Source organism: Schistocerca piceifrons, chromosome 2 (assembly GCF_021461385.2).
Source record: "Schistocerca piceifrons isolate TAMUIC-IGC-003096 chromosome 2, iqSchPice1.1, whole genome shotgun sequence".
NCBI classification, from domain to species: domain Eukaryota; kingdom Metazoa; phylum Arthropoda; class Insecta; order Orthoptera; family Acrididae; genus Schistocerca; species Schistocerca piceifrons.
In genome coordinates, this window is record NC_060139.1 from 293,829,838 (window position 1) to 293,845,734 (window position 15,897).

General features: G+C 43.0%; 1 protein-coding gene across 1 annotated transcript in view; it reads right to left on the bottom strand.

The window, feature by feature from the left end:
- The window catches only part of LOC124774937, a 553,705-nt gene extending 539,644 nt beyond the window's left edge, over positions 1–14,061 (bottom strand). The window contains exon 1 of the mRNA XM_047249628.1: positions 12,302–14,061. Coding sequence (XP_047105584.1) covers positions 12,302–13,704 — 1,403 coding nt within the window. The 5' untranslated portion in view covers positions 13,705–14,061. The remainder of the gene's footprint in view (positions 1–12,301) is intronic.
- Between the last annotated feature and the right edge of the window lie 1,836 nt (positions 14,062–15,897).

The window sequence follows — 15,897 nt, forward strand, 5'->3', positions numbered from 1 at the left end:
TCACACGAGGGAGTACACTCCTCTGTGTTAGTCGTAGAGCTTGTGCTGGCCAAATACCCCAGACAGCCATGCACATTAACATTCCACTGCCGGGATTTGGCGAGGCATGCCGCCCCTGACCGAATCCACCCAGGTCGTTAACACGCAGTTCACAAATCTTTCGAAGACGTTCTTACATATTCATATGGTTAACGCTTGACACAGACTGATTTGATGCACAAATTTCGTCCCGAGGGACGGGGGGCGGGGGGGGGGGGGGGGGGGTCTAGGGGAGGGGGAATAATCTCACAAAGCCTCATATTATGCAGTTAAAAACAAATGAAAAACCCCTCAAGATACTAGAAGTACGGATTGGTGGGCACACAATGGATGAGGCTCCATGTGTGAAGTTCCTGGGATCTTGATAGTTCATAAACAGAGATGGTACCGGAATACGAATGAATTAACCAAATCATTCAGTTCCGCCTGCTCTGCTCTTAGGAATTTCTCTCAGTGCTTAGTCTTACTTATTAGTCTTCTGCGGCGTTATCTTCTGAAACAGTGCAGACAAGATGAGAAAAGAATTTACATCGACAGATATGTGCATTAAGAATACTGTGGAAAATTGAAAATCTAACGTCTTCAGGGACATAACTAGTCTTAGGCTTGCGTGCCAAAACATGTAATTCCTAATGGTATTTGCGGTTAATAACAAGAGTAATTTTAGGATAAATTCTGCAGTTCGCTCACAGCACTGTGGAGTCGTTAAAAAACGAAACTGTTGTAGGGATGTTTCAGGGCAGTTCCTACTGAGATATAAATGCTGAGAAAAAGATTCGATATGTTGCGTTGTGTTCCGAGTTATTTAGCACTGAAGTTAGCCTATCAGGACGTCGCACAGCCCACAATCAGTCAGCCACCTGTGCTCTATTTGTTTAGCCTGAACTTGAATTTGAGCCGGCAACGACCCGATTGGCTGACTTCGATGGTAAATAACTAGGAAACGGCGCAACATATTGAATTTTTTCTCAACTTTTATGTCTCCTTACAACCTGCCCTGTAACATCCCTACAAACATTTCAGACATTTTCTCACAACTCTACCCCTCTCTAGCCATCAGTATTTCTACTGTATTTCGAAAGTCTATAATAGGTTTAGTCAGAAATCGATGTAATGTAACATATCACTCTAGTAAAAAGATATGCTGGATGAGCATTTACCAGAATTGGGGCAAAGAGAGTCTGGTGCCACTCTGCATTGTTGCCACATGTATCCAAGATGGTGTCGATGACGTCATCCAAGATAGCGGCGTGTAGGCTTGGCAACAGCGCATTATGTCACCCAAGATGGCGGCCATAACGTCATCTAAGATGGCGGCCGTGACATCAGCTGATGACACAGGTAGCATTATCCAAGATGTTGGGGGAGTGCCACACACACACACCCTTGCCACGTCCCCCCCCCCCCCCCCCCCCCCCTGGTGGGAAGTTCAATTTCCATCAGGACAATTCAGCCTCCACTAACCTAAGAAAATGGCGAGAAAGAAAGGTCACTTGGGTTACCTCCACTAATCTACGTCATCCGACTGCCACCTCTTCCTAGGGATTGGTGTGAAGTTTCAATTTTGGCAGTAAAGAAAGATCACTTGGGCTATCTCAACTAACCTAAGAAAATGGTGGGAAAGAAAGAGCACTTGGGCTACTTCCACTAACCTAAGTCACCCGACCGCCACCTCTTCCTAGGGATTGGTGGTACAAGGGCTTGACCTGTGCGGGACATGAGTCTTTATTATTTTGCATGCACCAGTCTTTATTTAAACAATTAGAGGCAGTACCACCATCCAGTGTGTTCGCCACGAGGTCTGGACTCCAACTGACCTAGTACACAGTACCACTGCCAGGGGGTGCTCTCATCTATGACATAATCTAAGATGGCAGTCATGACGTCAGCTGATGACACAAGTACCTTTAACCAAGATGGTGGGAAACAGTGTGTTCACCACGAGGTCTGGACCTAGTACACAGTACCACCACCAGAGAGCACTGTTGTCCATTCCATGACATAATCCAAGATGGTGGGGGGAAATGGTGGGAAACAGTGCAGTTGCCATGAGGTCCATAGTCCAACTGACCTAGTACACAGTACTACCACCATAGGGCGCTGTCATCCATTCTGCGGTGTAACCCAAGATGACAGTCTGGGGTGGGGGAAAATCGTGGGAAAATGACTCTGCCTGTGCTGGACATAAGTCTTTATTTTGCAGGCAACTGTCCTAGTAAACAATACTGCCGCCAGAGGGTGCTGTAATCCTTAATGTGACATAATCCAAGATGGTGGTCTGGAGGGGAAAATGGCGCGAAAATGACTCAGCCTGTGCTGGGCTGCTGGAGAGAGTAAGAAAGGAGTGTACTTTATTTATTTTGGAACAGTTTATTTAGTGATGGATTTTAAGAGATAGTATATTTATCACACTGATACAAAACACATGCTCTGACATGCTGGTGGTCATGCCACACAGTCCACAGACCTGTAAATTACTCCTAAATAACACCCTGCACACACACAAACAACTCCTAAATTACTGAAATAATTTCAGTACAGACATGCAAACTCCTCCTAAATAATGCACTCCACTGATGTTCAGACATGAAATCAACTCGTAAACTGTTCAAATAATGCACAGCACAGCCTACAGACCTGCTAGCAAAATAATGCAACAGTCACACAATCAATGTGCACAAGCACCGCCCGACACCCCTGTCCACAAGACCACACGGGAGGCTACCGGCAGCCCCTGTGAAGTGACGCGGCCATCAGCTGTCAAACCACGTGCAGGTGCCCTCAAGCATGAGGCAGCAACATCCCTTTCATACTTGACACATGAGAAATCTCTCTCAAAAATACGTGATCACCTAGGCACCATTGCTGACACGACTGGACGGGAGCAAAGACCTATTTGCAGAGCGCAGACACTCCAAAGGTGTGCACGCATTGAAGCCACCACAGGACAAAAGCCAGTGCAACACATCACTCTCACGCCGCTGCTGCCTGCAGTGAGCAGGTGAGAGTTTCTTCTATTTTCGGGTATACAGTTAGAGTTCTATGAGTGTTATACTGATGTCACAGAACTCCAATGCATGCTCACACTGCTCCCATATGTGAGACACCTTTGGGCAGCACATGTGTTTTACCATTGCTGTTGCGATACCTAGTGATACTGATGTCACTGAACAGCACAGGGTACATTGTTCCTAGCGCAACGTGCGAGACACATCCAGCCATGCTTACCTGCCCCAGCATGACTGACGCCTCGCTGCGAAACGTCCACGTGGCAACTCACCATCCCAAAGGTTCTCAATGTTATACTGACATCACATGGCTATGTAAAATAAGAAGTGACTCGACCTCTCAGAAACTGTGTAGTGTCCCAGAAATAGTAATGCTCGCTTTCTTGATGTCACAGCTTCTTTGCACGGAAATTCTTGTCCTAACAGAACCTGTTTACGAAAATAACTCAGAATAACGTCAAATGAATTCTTCCTCGCGGTCCTAACGTGGCACCACGTCCATCACATGTTACCCTTCCTGCTTTCAACATACACAAACGTTCTCATCAATATGTAGAGACTCCTATACCCAGCACAAAAGGATGTCATGTGAATAAATGGGGGATTATGATTGGCTCTTATCGAATTTACCCACCGAATTACTGATGCAGCCAGTATGGAAGCACCGTCTGCCCTTTCTTTTCGTTTCTGCAGACAAGACTTTCAGCAGGAAAAAAAAACTATTTTACACAGATCGCCATATAGCACCGACAATTAAACCCTGCAAAGTGCCCATACATATCGCCAAATACAGTAAGACTCTTACTCAATTACACTGCCCTTCCACTGAGAACAGGAGCTTGAATATTACCGACCTAGTACACAGTACCACTGCCAGAGGGTGCTCTCATCCATTAAATAATCCAAGATGGCAGTCATGACGTCAGCTGATGACAAAAGTACCATTATCCAAGATGGTGGGAAACAGTGTGTTCACCACGAGCGAAACCGATCTCCAACCCAACAATATATCACTGCATTACGTGTTGGTGTAGTAAACATATATTTCCTATCCTGCGCCATACAAAAATCATCCCTTTTACATCATTCATACATGTACCGTGAAGACAGACAGCACCGTATATACTCCTCACAGCACTAGAAATTTCCATGTGAAGTCAGCGGTCATCCACGTCTGACAGGTGACCAGAGCACCCTCAGTGGACCGAAGTCACTCTCAGAACTGTTCAACAAATTCGGGCGTGAAATGTGCAGAAGCAATCAACCAAACAATTTACATTGGAGGGAATAAAGGTCCAGCGCAAACACACCTTCACATTCAATCTTCTCCAACTTACATGTGATCACCAAAGCTATCCAACACATACTAAGTATTAGTTCGCTATCTGGCTGTCTCCATTTGGACAGTCTCTGTCGTTAGATGTAAACGTGAATCATTCCCACCACAGGCCATGCATAGATGGAAATATCCTGGGAAATCAGTCACATATATATTTGATCGTAATACTTACAATTAAATGTTACGAATACGATTTTAGTTGAATGACATTTGACAATGAACGAAGTATCGGAAATACATCCTGCTGATGACTGTGGCTCTGGAAATAGAAATATCTGTACCATTCTTATGACTTGACATATTATCCCCTTTGCTATCACAGTATTCCACAGTCATCTCCTCTGCACATGTCAGAACACAAACACATGCTTTATAAGCCTGATGCTCAAGGTGAACCTTTCACACATCCCCTACTACTACTAAGTATAATACTTCATCAATAACTGATTGCCTACGATACGAAATAATACTGAGAGAAAATCAGCGTGGGTGGACATGTCTCATAAGTTTCTGTTGTGAATGATACCAATGTGTCTTAGAAAGATAGGCGTAATCGTCTCATCTGTTAAAAACCCCAACCGCAACTACTACTATATGTTACTGTCACAAGCAGTCTTGATTCTCCAGGTGCACACAAGTATTGTTGTTAAAAGCTATACCGGCTTTATAAATCGTGGTACGACATTACCTCTGAATTATAGATGATTACCTCTGAATTATAGATGGTTTTGTGGCCAAACAAATACCGAGACAGTGATCACTGGAGTGTATATTATCAGAGCAGCAGTCCGCTTACACATAGCCCACAATGCAACCTCATAATAAAATCATTAAATTTTGAAAGTGATTCAGCTAAGGAACGTGGTATGTATGCGATATTTGCGACTCCCTCACGCTACCCCAGCTAGATATTTCTCCAATATGTGTAACGTATTCTGTCTCGATACCATGTCAGAGGTTCTGCGATATATCCACTGAGTTAAGGGCAATGACTGATTGAGAAGGATCACAAACAGTAGTAGTAGATGGTGTGCTGATTGTGGTCATAAGAAAATGTACACTAGCCTTTCAGGCCTCTAGTGTAATGCTGTCTGCTAGAAACGATGTTTATGATTTGGAATACGGTCTTTCCATTCAAGCACATACCTGCATTGGATCCTATTAACAAGTCCTTTAATGATTACAACCACTACTCAGTCATATTTCTAGCACTCTTGTATATCGAAACAAGTCATCTTTCTCGAACCTATCTGCTACAGTAAAATTCCCGCCTCGTTTTCGATAGCCCTTATGCAATCTGCAACTGCCCTCCTCAGACTCTCTGCTACCATCCCTGCAGCTTTGCACACATGATCGTTCCCATGTTAGTTGGAACTGAGCAGAAATCGGAGAAAGCCATATCCACTACCTTCTACAACCCGTGTAGAAACAGAATGACCTTAGTGCAACAGAACCGTGTTTTGACCATTCAGTGGAAATGCGTGCATTGTGGTGGTTCTCCAAACTACATACAAGTACTACAGATCCATGTCCATTCACATCTATCTCCCCAACGTGCTATCTTCGTTATTCTGTACCATCCATCAGAGAAAAATTACGAACTACAAAAGCTCAACTAACTTCATCCGATAGATAATTAGATAAGATTTTTACCGCATATCCCTCCTACCATATATCGAAAACAAATGCTGCATGTGTGCAGATATCGACCATGTGTGACGATCCTATTGAATATACAGGTATTGATCAACTGCACAGACCAGTTTAAAGTACCATCACCTGTACTCTAGGAGGATGATCGTATCCCGCAGACTATATTGTAAGTCGCAAGAGACGCCCCCTGTGGCCCTGTCTCATTGTTTGTAACATTGTTTTTTTTTCTACTCTAACACGCTTTGTACACTGCCAAACATTTTGTTTTTCTGCCATGACTTCGAGGTCTGTGTCAGGTTCTAAACTGACAAAAAAATGGTTCAAATGGCTCTGAGCACTATGGGACTCAACTGCTGAGGTCATTAGTCCCCTAGAACTTAGAACTAGTTAAACCTAACTAACCTAAGGACATCACACACATCCATGCCCGAGGCAGGATTCGAACCTGCGACCGTAGCGGTCTCGCGGTTCCAGACTGCAGCGCCAGAACCGCGCGGCCACTTCGGCCGGCTCTAAACTGACATTAAGACATTCTGAACCACTGCCTCTCACAGACAACAAGGACATCACCCCAAAGTACCATTATCCAAGACGTCACACTGTGATGCAATTGACGTCATTCAAGATAGTTGCTGCGACGTCAGCTGATAATGCGATTGACGTCATTCATTAAGACGTTCTGATCCATGGATTCTTGCAGACAACAAGGAAATCACCCCAAAGTATAGTTATCCAAGACGTCGCACTGTGACGCGACTGACATTCCCTGACATTGCTGCCGGGGGCAGATACCCCGATTTGATCCCCCCCTAGATCTGGGCCTCACCGTAAATGACACTATGTTTCTTGGAGTGCACATCAGTGACAGACTAAGCTGGAAATTACATCCAGATATTGTGTAAAAAAACTTAACAAAGTCTGTTTCTTACTGCAATCAGTAACAGATGCAACTAATGTAGACACTTTAAAACTTGAGTACGACGCCCTATTTGAGTCTGTTAGCAACTAGGGTCTGATTTTCTGGGGGAAATAGCTCTGAATCTCTTATCATTCTAAAATTACAAAAGCAACAAGTGAGGAAGTACGAACACTGTACGCCACTTTTAAAACAGTTTAAAACCTTGCCCTTAGCATACATGTACATAATTAATTTGGTTTGTTTCACACTACAGCATTCTGAGTCCCTAAACAATAGCCCAGATCACCACTCCAAAGATTCAAGAAACAAAAATCACTCATGGATTGTACCACACAATACAAAATTTGATGAATACTGTGCAGAGTATAAGGGAATCAAAATATACAGACATCTTCCACTAAATTCAAGAGAATTAAATCAGATGGAAATGAAAGGCAAACTGAAACAACTTTTATTACAACATTGCTCTCATTTGGTTAAATCATTTTTAGAAACAAAGTTATGATTTGAAATTCACATTTTTTTCCCACTACATGATTTATGTAGCTATATCAACATCCCCCCCATGAACCATGGACCTTGCCATTGGTGGGGAGGTTCGCATGCCTCAGTGATACAGATAGCCGTACCGTAGGTACAACCACAATGGTGGGGTACCGTAACTGTCGCGAGGCCAGACAGATGTGTGGTTTCTGAAGAGAGGCAGCAGCCTTTTCAATAGTTGCAGGGGCAACAAAATGGCTCTGAGCACTATGCGACTTAACTTCTGAGGTCATCAGTCGCCTAGAACTTAGAACTAATTAAACCTAACTAACCTAAGGACATCACACACATCCATGCCCGAGGCAGGATTCGAACCTGCGACCGTAGCGGTCACGCGGTTCCAGACTGAAGCGCCTTTAACCGCACGGCCACACCGGCCGGCCAGGGGCAACAGTCTGGATGATTGACTGATCTGGCCTTGTAACATTAACAAAAACGGCCTTGCTGTGCTGGTACTGTGAACAGCTGAAAGCAAGGGGAAACTACAGCCGTAATTTTTCCCGAGGGCATGCAGCTTTACTATATGGTTAAATGATGGTGGTGTCCTCTTGAGTAAAATATTCTGAAGGTAAAATAGTCCCCCATTCGGATCTCCGGACGGGGACTACCCAGGAGGAGGTTGTTATCAGGAGAAACAAAACTGGCGTTCTGCGGTTCGGAGCTTGGAATGTCAGATCGCTTTATCGCGTAGGTAGGTTAGAAAACTTAAAAAGGAAAATGGAGAGATTAAAGTCAGATATAGTGGGAATTAGTGAAGTTCGGTGACAGGAGGAACAAGACTTCTGGACAGATGAATACAGGGTTATAAATACAAAATCAAATAGGGGTAATGCAGGAGTAGGTTTAATAATGAATAAAAAAATAGGGTAAGCTACTACGAACAGAATAGTGAAAATATTATTGTAACCAAGATAGACATGAAGCCCACGTCCACCACAGTAGTACAAGTATATATGTCAACTAGCTCCGCAGATGACGAAGAGATTGAAGGAACGTATGATAAGGTAAAAGAAATTATTCAGATAGTGAAGGGAGATGAAACTTTAATAGTCATGGGTGACTGGAATTCGATGGTAGGAAAAGGAAGAGGAAGCTGCTTGGTGAAATTTTGCACACAGCATAACTTAATCATAGCTAACACTTGCTTTAAGAATCATGAAAGGAGGTTGTATACGTGGAAGAGGCCTGGAGACACTGAAAGGCTTCAGACAGATTATATAATGGTAAGACAGAGATTTAGAAGCCAGATTTTAAATTGTAAGGCATTACCAGGGGCAGACGTGGACTCACCACAATCTATTGGTTCCGAACTGTAGATTAAAACTGAAGAAACTGCAAAAAGGCAGGAATTTAAGGAGATGGGACTTGGATAAACTGAAAGAACCAGAGGCTGTAGAGAATTTCTGAGAGAACATTAGGGAACGATTGACAAGAACAGGGGAAAGAAATACAGTATAAGAAGAATGGTTAGCTTTAAGGAATGAAATAGTGAAGGCAGCAGAGGATCAAGTAGACAAAAAGACGAGCGCTAATAGAAATGCTTGGATAACAGAAGAGATATTGAGTTTAATTGACAACAGGAGAAAATATAAAAATGCAGTAAGACCTTTGGAGAAAAGAGAACCACTTGTATGAATGTCAAGAGCACAGATGGAAAACCAGTTCCAAGCAAAGAAGGGGAGGCAGTAAGGTGGACGGAATATATAGAGGGTCTGTACAAGGGTTATGTATTTGAGGATTGAGGACAATATTACGGAGATGAAAGAGGACGTAGATGAAGATGAAATTGGAGAAGAAGTTTGACAGAGGACTGAAAGACCTAAGTCGAAACAAGGCCGCAGGAGCAAACAACATTACATTTGATTAGAGCTACTGATAGCCATAGGAGAGCCAGCCCTGACAAAGCTCTGCCAACTGGTGAGCAAGATGTGTGAGACAGGCGAAATACCCTTAGACCTCAAAACGAGTATAATAATTCCAATCCCAAAGAAAACAGGTGTTGACAGGTGTGAAAATTACCGAAGTATCAGTTTATAATCCACGGTTGCAAAATACTAACTCGAATTCTTTACAGACAACTGGAAAAGCTGGTAGAGGCCGACCTCGGGGAAGATCTGTTTGGATTCCGTAGAAATGTTGGGACACATGAGGCAGCACAGACCCTACGACTTATCTTAGAAGATGGGTTAAGGAAAGGCAAACCTACCTTTCTAACATTTGTAGACTTAGATAAAGCTATTGACAGTATTGACTGGAATATTCTCTTTCAAATTCTGCGGTAGCAAGGGGTCAAATACAGGGAGCGGGAGGCTATTTAAAATTTGTACAGAAATCAGATGGCAGTTATAAGAGTCGAGGGGCATGAAATGGAAGCACTGGTTGGGAAGGGAGTGAGACAGGGTTGTAGTCTATCCCCGATGTTGTTCAATCTATATATTGACCAAGAAGAAAAGGAAACAAAAGAAAAATTCGGAGAAGAAATTAAAATCTGTGGAGAAGAAATAAAAACTTTGAGTTTTGCCGATTACATTGGAATTCTGTCAGCGTCAACAAAGAACCTGGAAGAATAGTTGAACGGAATGGGCAGTGTCTTGAAAGGGGGATATAAGATGAACATCAACAAAAGCAAAACTAGGATAATGGAATGTAGTTGAATTAAAACAGGTGCAGGAATTAGATTAAGAAATGAGACACTTAAAGCAGGATGAATTTTGCTGTTTGAGGAGCAAAATAACTGATGGCTCAAATGGCTCTGAGGACTATGGGACTTAACGTCTAAGGTCATCAGTCCCCTAGAACTTAGAACTACTTAAACCTAACTAACCTAAGGACATCACACACATCCGTGCCCGAGGGAGGATTCGAACCTGCGACCGTGGCGATCGCGCGGTTCCAGACTGTAGCGCCTAGAACTGCTCGGCCACCCCGGCCGGCCAAAATAAATGATGATGGTTGAAGTAGAGAGGATATAAAATGCAGACTGCCTATTGCAAAGAAAGCGTTTCTGAAGAAGAGAAGTTAGTTAATATCGAGTATAGATTTAAGAATCAAGAAGTCGTTTCTGAAAGTATTTGTGTGGGGTGTAGCCATGTATGGAAGTGAAACAAGGACGATAAATAGTTTAGAGAAGAAGAGAACAGAATCTTTCAAAATGTGGTGCTACAGAAGAATGCTGAAAATTAGATGGGTAAATCACATAACTAATGAGGAGGTACTGAATAGACTTGGGGAGAAGAGGAATTTGTGGCACGACTTGACTAGAAGAAGGGATCGGTTGGTAGGACACATTCTGAGGCATCAAGGGATCACCAATTTGGTATTGGAGAGCAGCGTGGAGGGTAAAAATCGTATTAGGGGACCAAGAGATGAATATACTAAGCAGATTGAGAAGGATGTAGGTTGCAGTAGGTACTTGGAGATGAAGAGGCTTGCAGAGGATAGAATATCATGGAGAGCTGCATCAAACCAGTTTCTGGACTGAAGACCACAACAACACATCAAGGACATGTGTCGTTATGAATGTGACTCTATATTTTTCATATTTAAGTCACTGAAATTTGTAACCACACTGTTTGTTTATCTTGTAAATAGCAGCATAGCTCCGTCGTTGACATAGGACTCTAAGTGTACATGTGTACATGACATATTATGTTGCATATGTAAAAGTGTGTGTATGTAGGAATCCACAAATTGTGTGTATGCAACTCATACATATGTATGTATGCAAAAATATGAATGTAGCTGATGAAACCCATGACAAGTAGGTGGTTGGTACATGATCAGTGGTTGATTAACAAATAAGAAAAACAAAATAAATCATTTTCTGTAGTTTCATTGCTAATATGGGGGAAAGTAGGGGAGGAGCGTATTTTGATTGTGTTGTTGTAGGTATCTGAGCATAAATTGCAAAATATTGTATAAAATAATAGTGGGACAGTTGAATGCTTGGTAGCAGGGAAGAATGAGTGGTACAGCATCAAGTGTATATGTTTGTAGATAGAAAGAGTAGATTTCTTAACATCAGTGAAATTTTAATAGGGTCGCTTGTAGGCTGAGGATAACACGGCGGCCGGTCGGTACTATTGGGCCTTCATGGTCTGTTCAGGCAGAGTTTAGTTTTTTTAATATTTAATGAGAGTTAAAAATAATTAAATTAAAAAACAGGGTGAAGTGCATTGCTAGAAAAACAAAGGCTTAGAAGTAAATTAATTTTAAGACAAAATTCAAAGATTTTATGTTTTTTTCCGTTGACCTGATGAAGTATTCTTTCTCGTGCAATTCTAGAAACGCTGCAATATCTATGAAGCAAAGGTAATTCTAGGGCAGCTAGCAGCACATTAAAAATAGTCGCTGTACTCCGATTAGAAGTTCTTTTTTGAAGTTGAAATTATATTACCACCTTACTAGAAAATTCAGAGTTGGTGATGAAAGTTCTAACGTTTTTTTTTAATTAGTACCTGAATGCGATGCACTCAGCATATGTCGTCAAAGACTTAAGAAAAATCTGAGAGATTTTTCACAATGTCATAAAAAAATTAAGACTGGATGTTCTTACGAAATCACAATGTTTAACCGGCTACAACTGTAACAGTTACACGGAGCATATCAGATGCCACTATTTTAAAACTACACGGGCCAGAAGATTAATACCTTCCGATACCTTTGTGTCTGTGGCAACCCTACACCACAAACACTTTTGGCTAATAAATTTACTACCTTGTCTTTACTCCTCCTACTCCGATGAAAGCAATGAAAAGGCAACAACCTGTAGACTGAAAAATGTAAGAAGTCCAAGCATACCTTGTAATGAGTGTGGCGTGCATATCTTCATAGGTTTTCCGGTAGGACGGTTTCGATGGCTTCCTTTTCCTCGATCTCGACACTGGAGCAACCAGTGGCAAAAGAAGAAGAGCGCAGAAGGTGAGCGCGGCGGCGACCGCCATGTGTGCTGTTATCTGGAACGGACAGGGAGACAGGGCAGCCACCACGCCCACCAGGGGACACACGACGAGCGACCACCCAACCAGCACCTGGCTGCTCGTAACGAGTTCCCCGAGCACCGCGCAAGTGTCCCGCGTCATTACTCCGCACAGTCTCAGCATCCAGACCAGAGCTGACTGGCACCCGGTCTCTAGAAACAGTGATATAGCAAACACCGTGTAGAATACAGTTGACCACGAACCGTACTTGCTGGCACCAAAGTCTTCAAGAGTAGAAAAATATGCGATGCTGTCCGTGTACATAGAGTTTGCATCTGGACGTGAACTATTTCCTATTTGACTTTTAACGTTCAAGTGGCTATTCAGTGCAGTATTCTTTTGTAATAACGGTGATAAATCTGTTACACTACCCGACGCTCCCCTCCTCGTCGTAATTTCACTCTGTAGCACATGATCAGAAGTAACTGGTTCCAAATGGAGCAGATCAACACTGTTCACGACGCCACTATTTGAAATTCTATTATGAACACTGCGTACACTACGCTTGACAATGCCATTTTCATTCATATATTGCGATGGTAATTGGTATTGATATATCGGTTTTACACTGTCATACTGCTGTGATAAGTCCAAAATTTGATCTTTTTGTTGTTGCTGATTTCTGTACTGCTTCTTGGGACTATTGGAGTAGTCCAGATCATTATCAGCGCCATTTAATTGTTGTTCGCGATATCTGGGAGTGTGGAGAGGCTGTTTATGCTGATAAGGATTTCCGACGGTCGGCATATTGTTAACGCCGTTTGGCTGATTCTGTTGGAAAATTTTCGGAAACATCTTCCTCCTAGGATTTGCAAACGTCTTGCTGCCACCTTCGGCTTGTCCTCCTGAAACGTCACCATGTTGCATTTCATCAAACTTACTCTGGTCAATCCACTGGTAGTGATGACTGTCTGAAGGCTTGGGCTTCAAGTATTGTGATACGTAGTCATAGTCAGTATGCTCTGGCGTTACCAACATATTGTTATCATTTTCACCATCTGCAATATACGGTGGGCTATTTTTCTGAGAATTCTCCGCGACTGGCAAATCATAATTAAAAATGAACGGAGTGTTAGTGATTTTGTGGTAGGAATTGAGAATTCCCTTCCTTTCCTCCATTTGCCAGGAGACTGGCGAAGTCTTTCTTTCTGACGATTTGTCGTCAGATGTTTGCTTGGTGTCAGTATCAGCAGAATTATGCTCAGGCGAATCGTTATCCTCCATATCTCTGTTTTTCTGCCCGATGAACTTGTGCCAGCTGTAGTCACCTTTCGAAGTCTCAACTCTCTCTGGTGTAGATGCAGTGGTTTTGCTTTGTACAGTCTCTGGATCGACTGCAGTTTTTATCTCTGGCGCTGAAATGTTGAATGTCTTATTTTTGGTCTCCTGTAAAATACGACTGATTGATTCGTGGGCCTCTAACTTCGTAGTGCCGTTTGGGTCGTCCAGAACGAAGAGTCCCCAGCCTGGCCCTGGAGTGGCGGTGTGCGAGCAGTGAGTTACATCCCTCGGAACGGCGAAGGGCGGCACGAAGACGAGGCTGACGTAGGCCGCCACGGAGGTGAGCAGCAGCAGCGCCGCGAAGGCCCCGCGGCCGCGGCCCGAACCGAAGAGTGAGCTGGACAAGGCGGCGGCCGCCGGCGCCGCAGCGACGCCCGCCCACGCCTGCAGAGCGCGGACGGCGCCAGCGTCGCCGGCCGACAGGCCCAGGTACTTCAGGTACAACGAGAAGAACTGCGCCGCAGCGCTCTGGGCCGCGAACAGCAAGAAATACGAGAGCCTCGCTGCCGCCGAAAATTCGACGGGATCTGTTTCGTCGATCATAGTGCGCTTTTGTTACCTCCGCTTCCATGCGAAGTCGACACCTTTGTATCCAATAAATCTGGGGGCTAGCTGCTCGTCGCAGGTTTCAACCATTGGCTTCTTTAAACACGTCTTCCTGCACAATAAAAAATATTATTTAGTTTATTATGATTATTTCTTAATAATTTCAATTATGACCAACTATTGCAATAAAGTATATGCAACGGAAATTTGTAAAAGTAAAGTTTCAGAATTTAATTATGAGAGAAATAATCCAATCAAATTCTCAGAACAAAGCAGGTAACATAAAAAGAGCCAGGAAAATAGAAATGAAACTCTACTTAACAAAGAACATTTACAATAAAAAATCCTTTTTAATAAAATAAAATACACACATTAAAAAACTGTTTAATACAAAACTGAGGCAGTACAATATATCGATTAAGATCAGATGTCTTTATGCCTCAGAACACCTCGCCATAAACACAGCCAAACACTTAAATACTTTTGAGAAGTAAGAAAAGGATAATTTCCAAAAAAATGGATCCAAAGTATCAAAATAGGGCTTCGAAACTCAGAAGCATCTATGCGTTGTATGAAAAAACTCAGAATATTATCGATACAACGAGACAGCAGAGCATTATACTTTATGCCCATTTAAAAAGAACTGACAACAACAGACTAATAAAAAAAATACAGAACTTCTTTGCAAAACCCAGAAACCAAAATTCCATGGTTTATAGAAGTTACGAGAGATATGCAGGGCCGTCCGCTGTGGCCGAGCGGCTCTAGGCGCTTCAGTTCGGTACCGTGTTGGTGCTACGGTCGCAGGTTCGAATCCTGCCTTGGGCATGGATGTGTGTGATGTCCTTAGCTTAGTTAGGTTTGAATAGTTCTAAGTCTACGGGACTGATGACCTCAGATGTTAAGCCCCATAGTGTTTAGAGCTATTTGAACCATTTAGATATGCAGGAAGTGGGAACAAAAGACAAAGACGTAGAAAACAGACACGACTTCAAGGAAAAGGTTCAAAAAGTCCAAGGGTTTCCAGAAGAAAACACAAAAGAATAGATTAGGGACATGGATAGCAGAAAATGGTTCAAATGGCTCTGAGCACTATGGAACTCAACATCTGAGGTCTTCAGTTCCCTAGAACTTAGAATTACTTAAACCTAACTAACCTAAGGACATCACACACATCCATGCCCGAGGCAGGATTCGAACCTGCAACCGTATCAGTCACGCGGTTCCGGACTGAAGTGCCTAGAACCGCACGGCCACCGCAGCCGGCATGGATAGCAGAAAGAAGAGATCAACAGAGAGCAACAACGATGAAGTGTTTGCTAGCCAAGTAAAATAAAAGATTACGATGTCATAAAGCAGCTGTTTCACATGGTCCTTAGTTGGCCATCTTTGAATAATAATAACAACAAGAGCTCAGAAGTTAGCAAACTCTCGATTTCAGTTTCATTACTTAAATCACCTTGAAACGTTTTCGTTACCATTCACGCCCATCATTATGAAAAGCACCCAGTTGAGGTGACTCTTGATACTTACAGGCCCTAGGGCAGAAAAGTATTGGGCATTACCTACCAAAACCTGGACAAGCTCAAG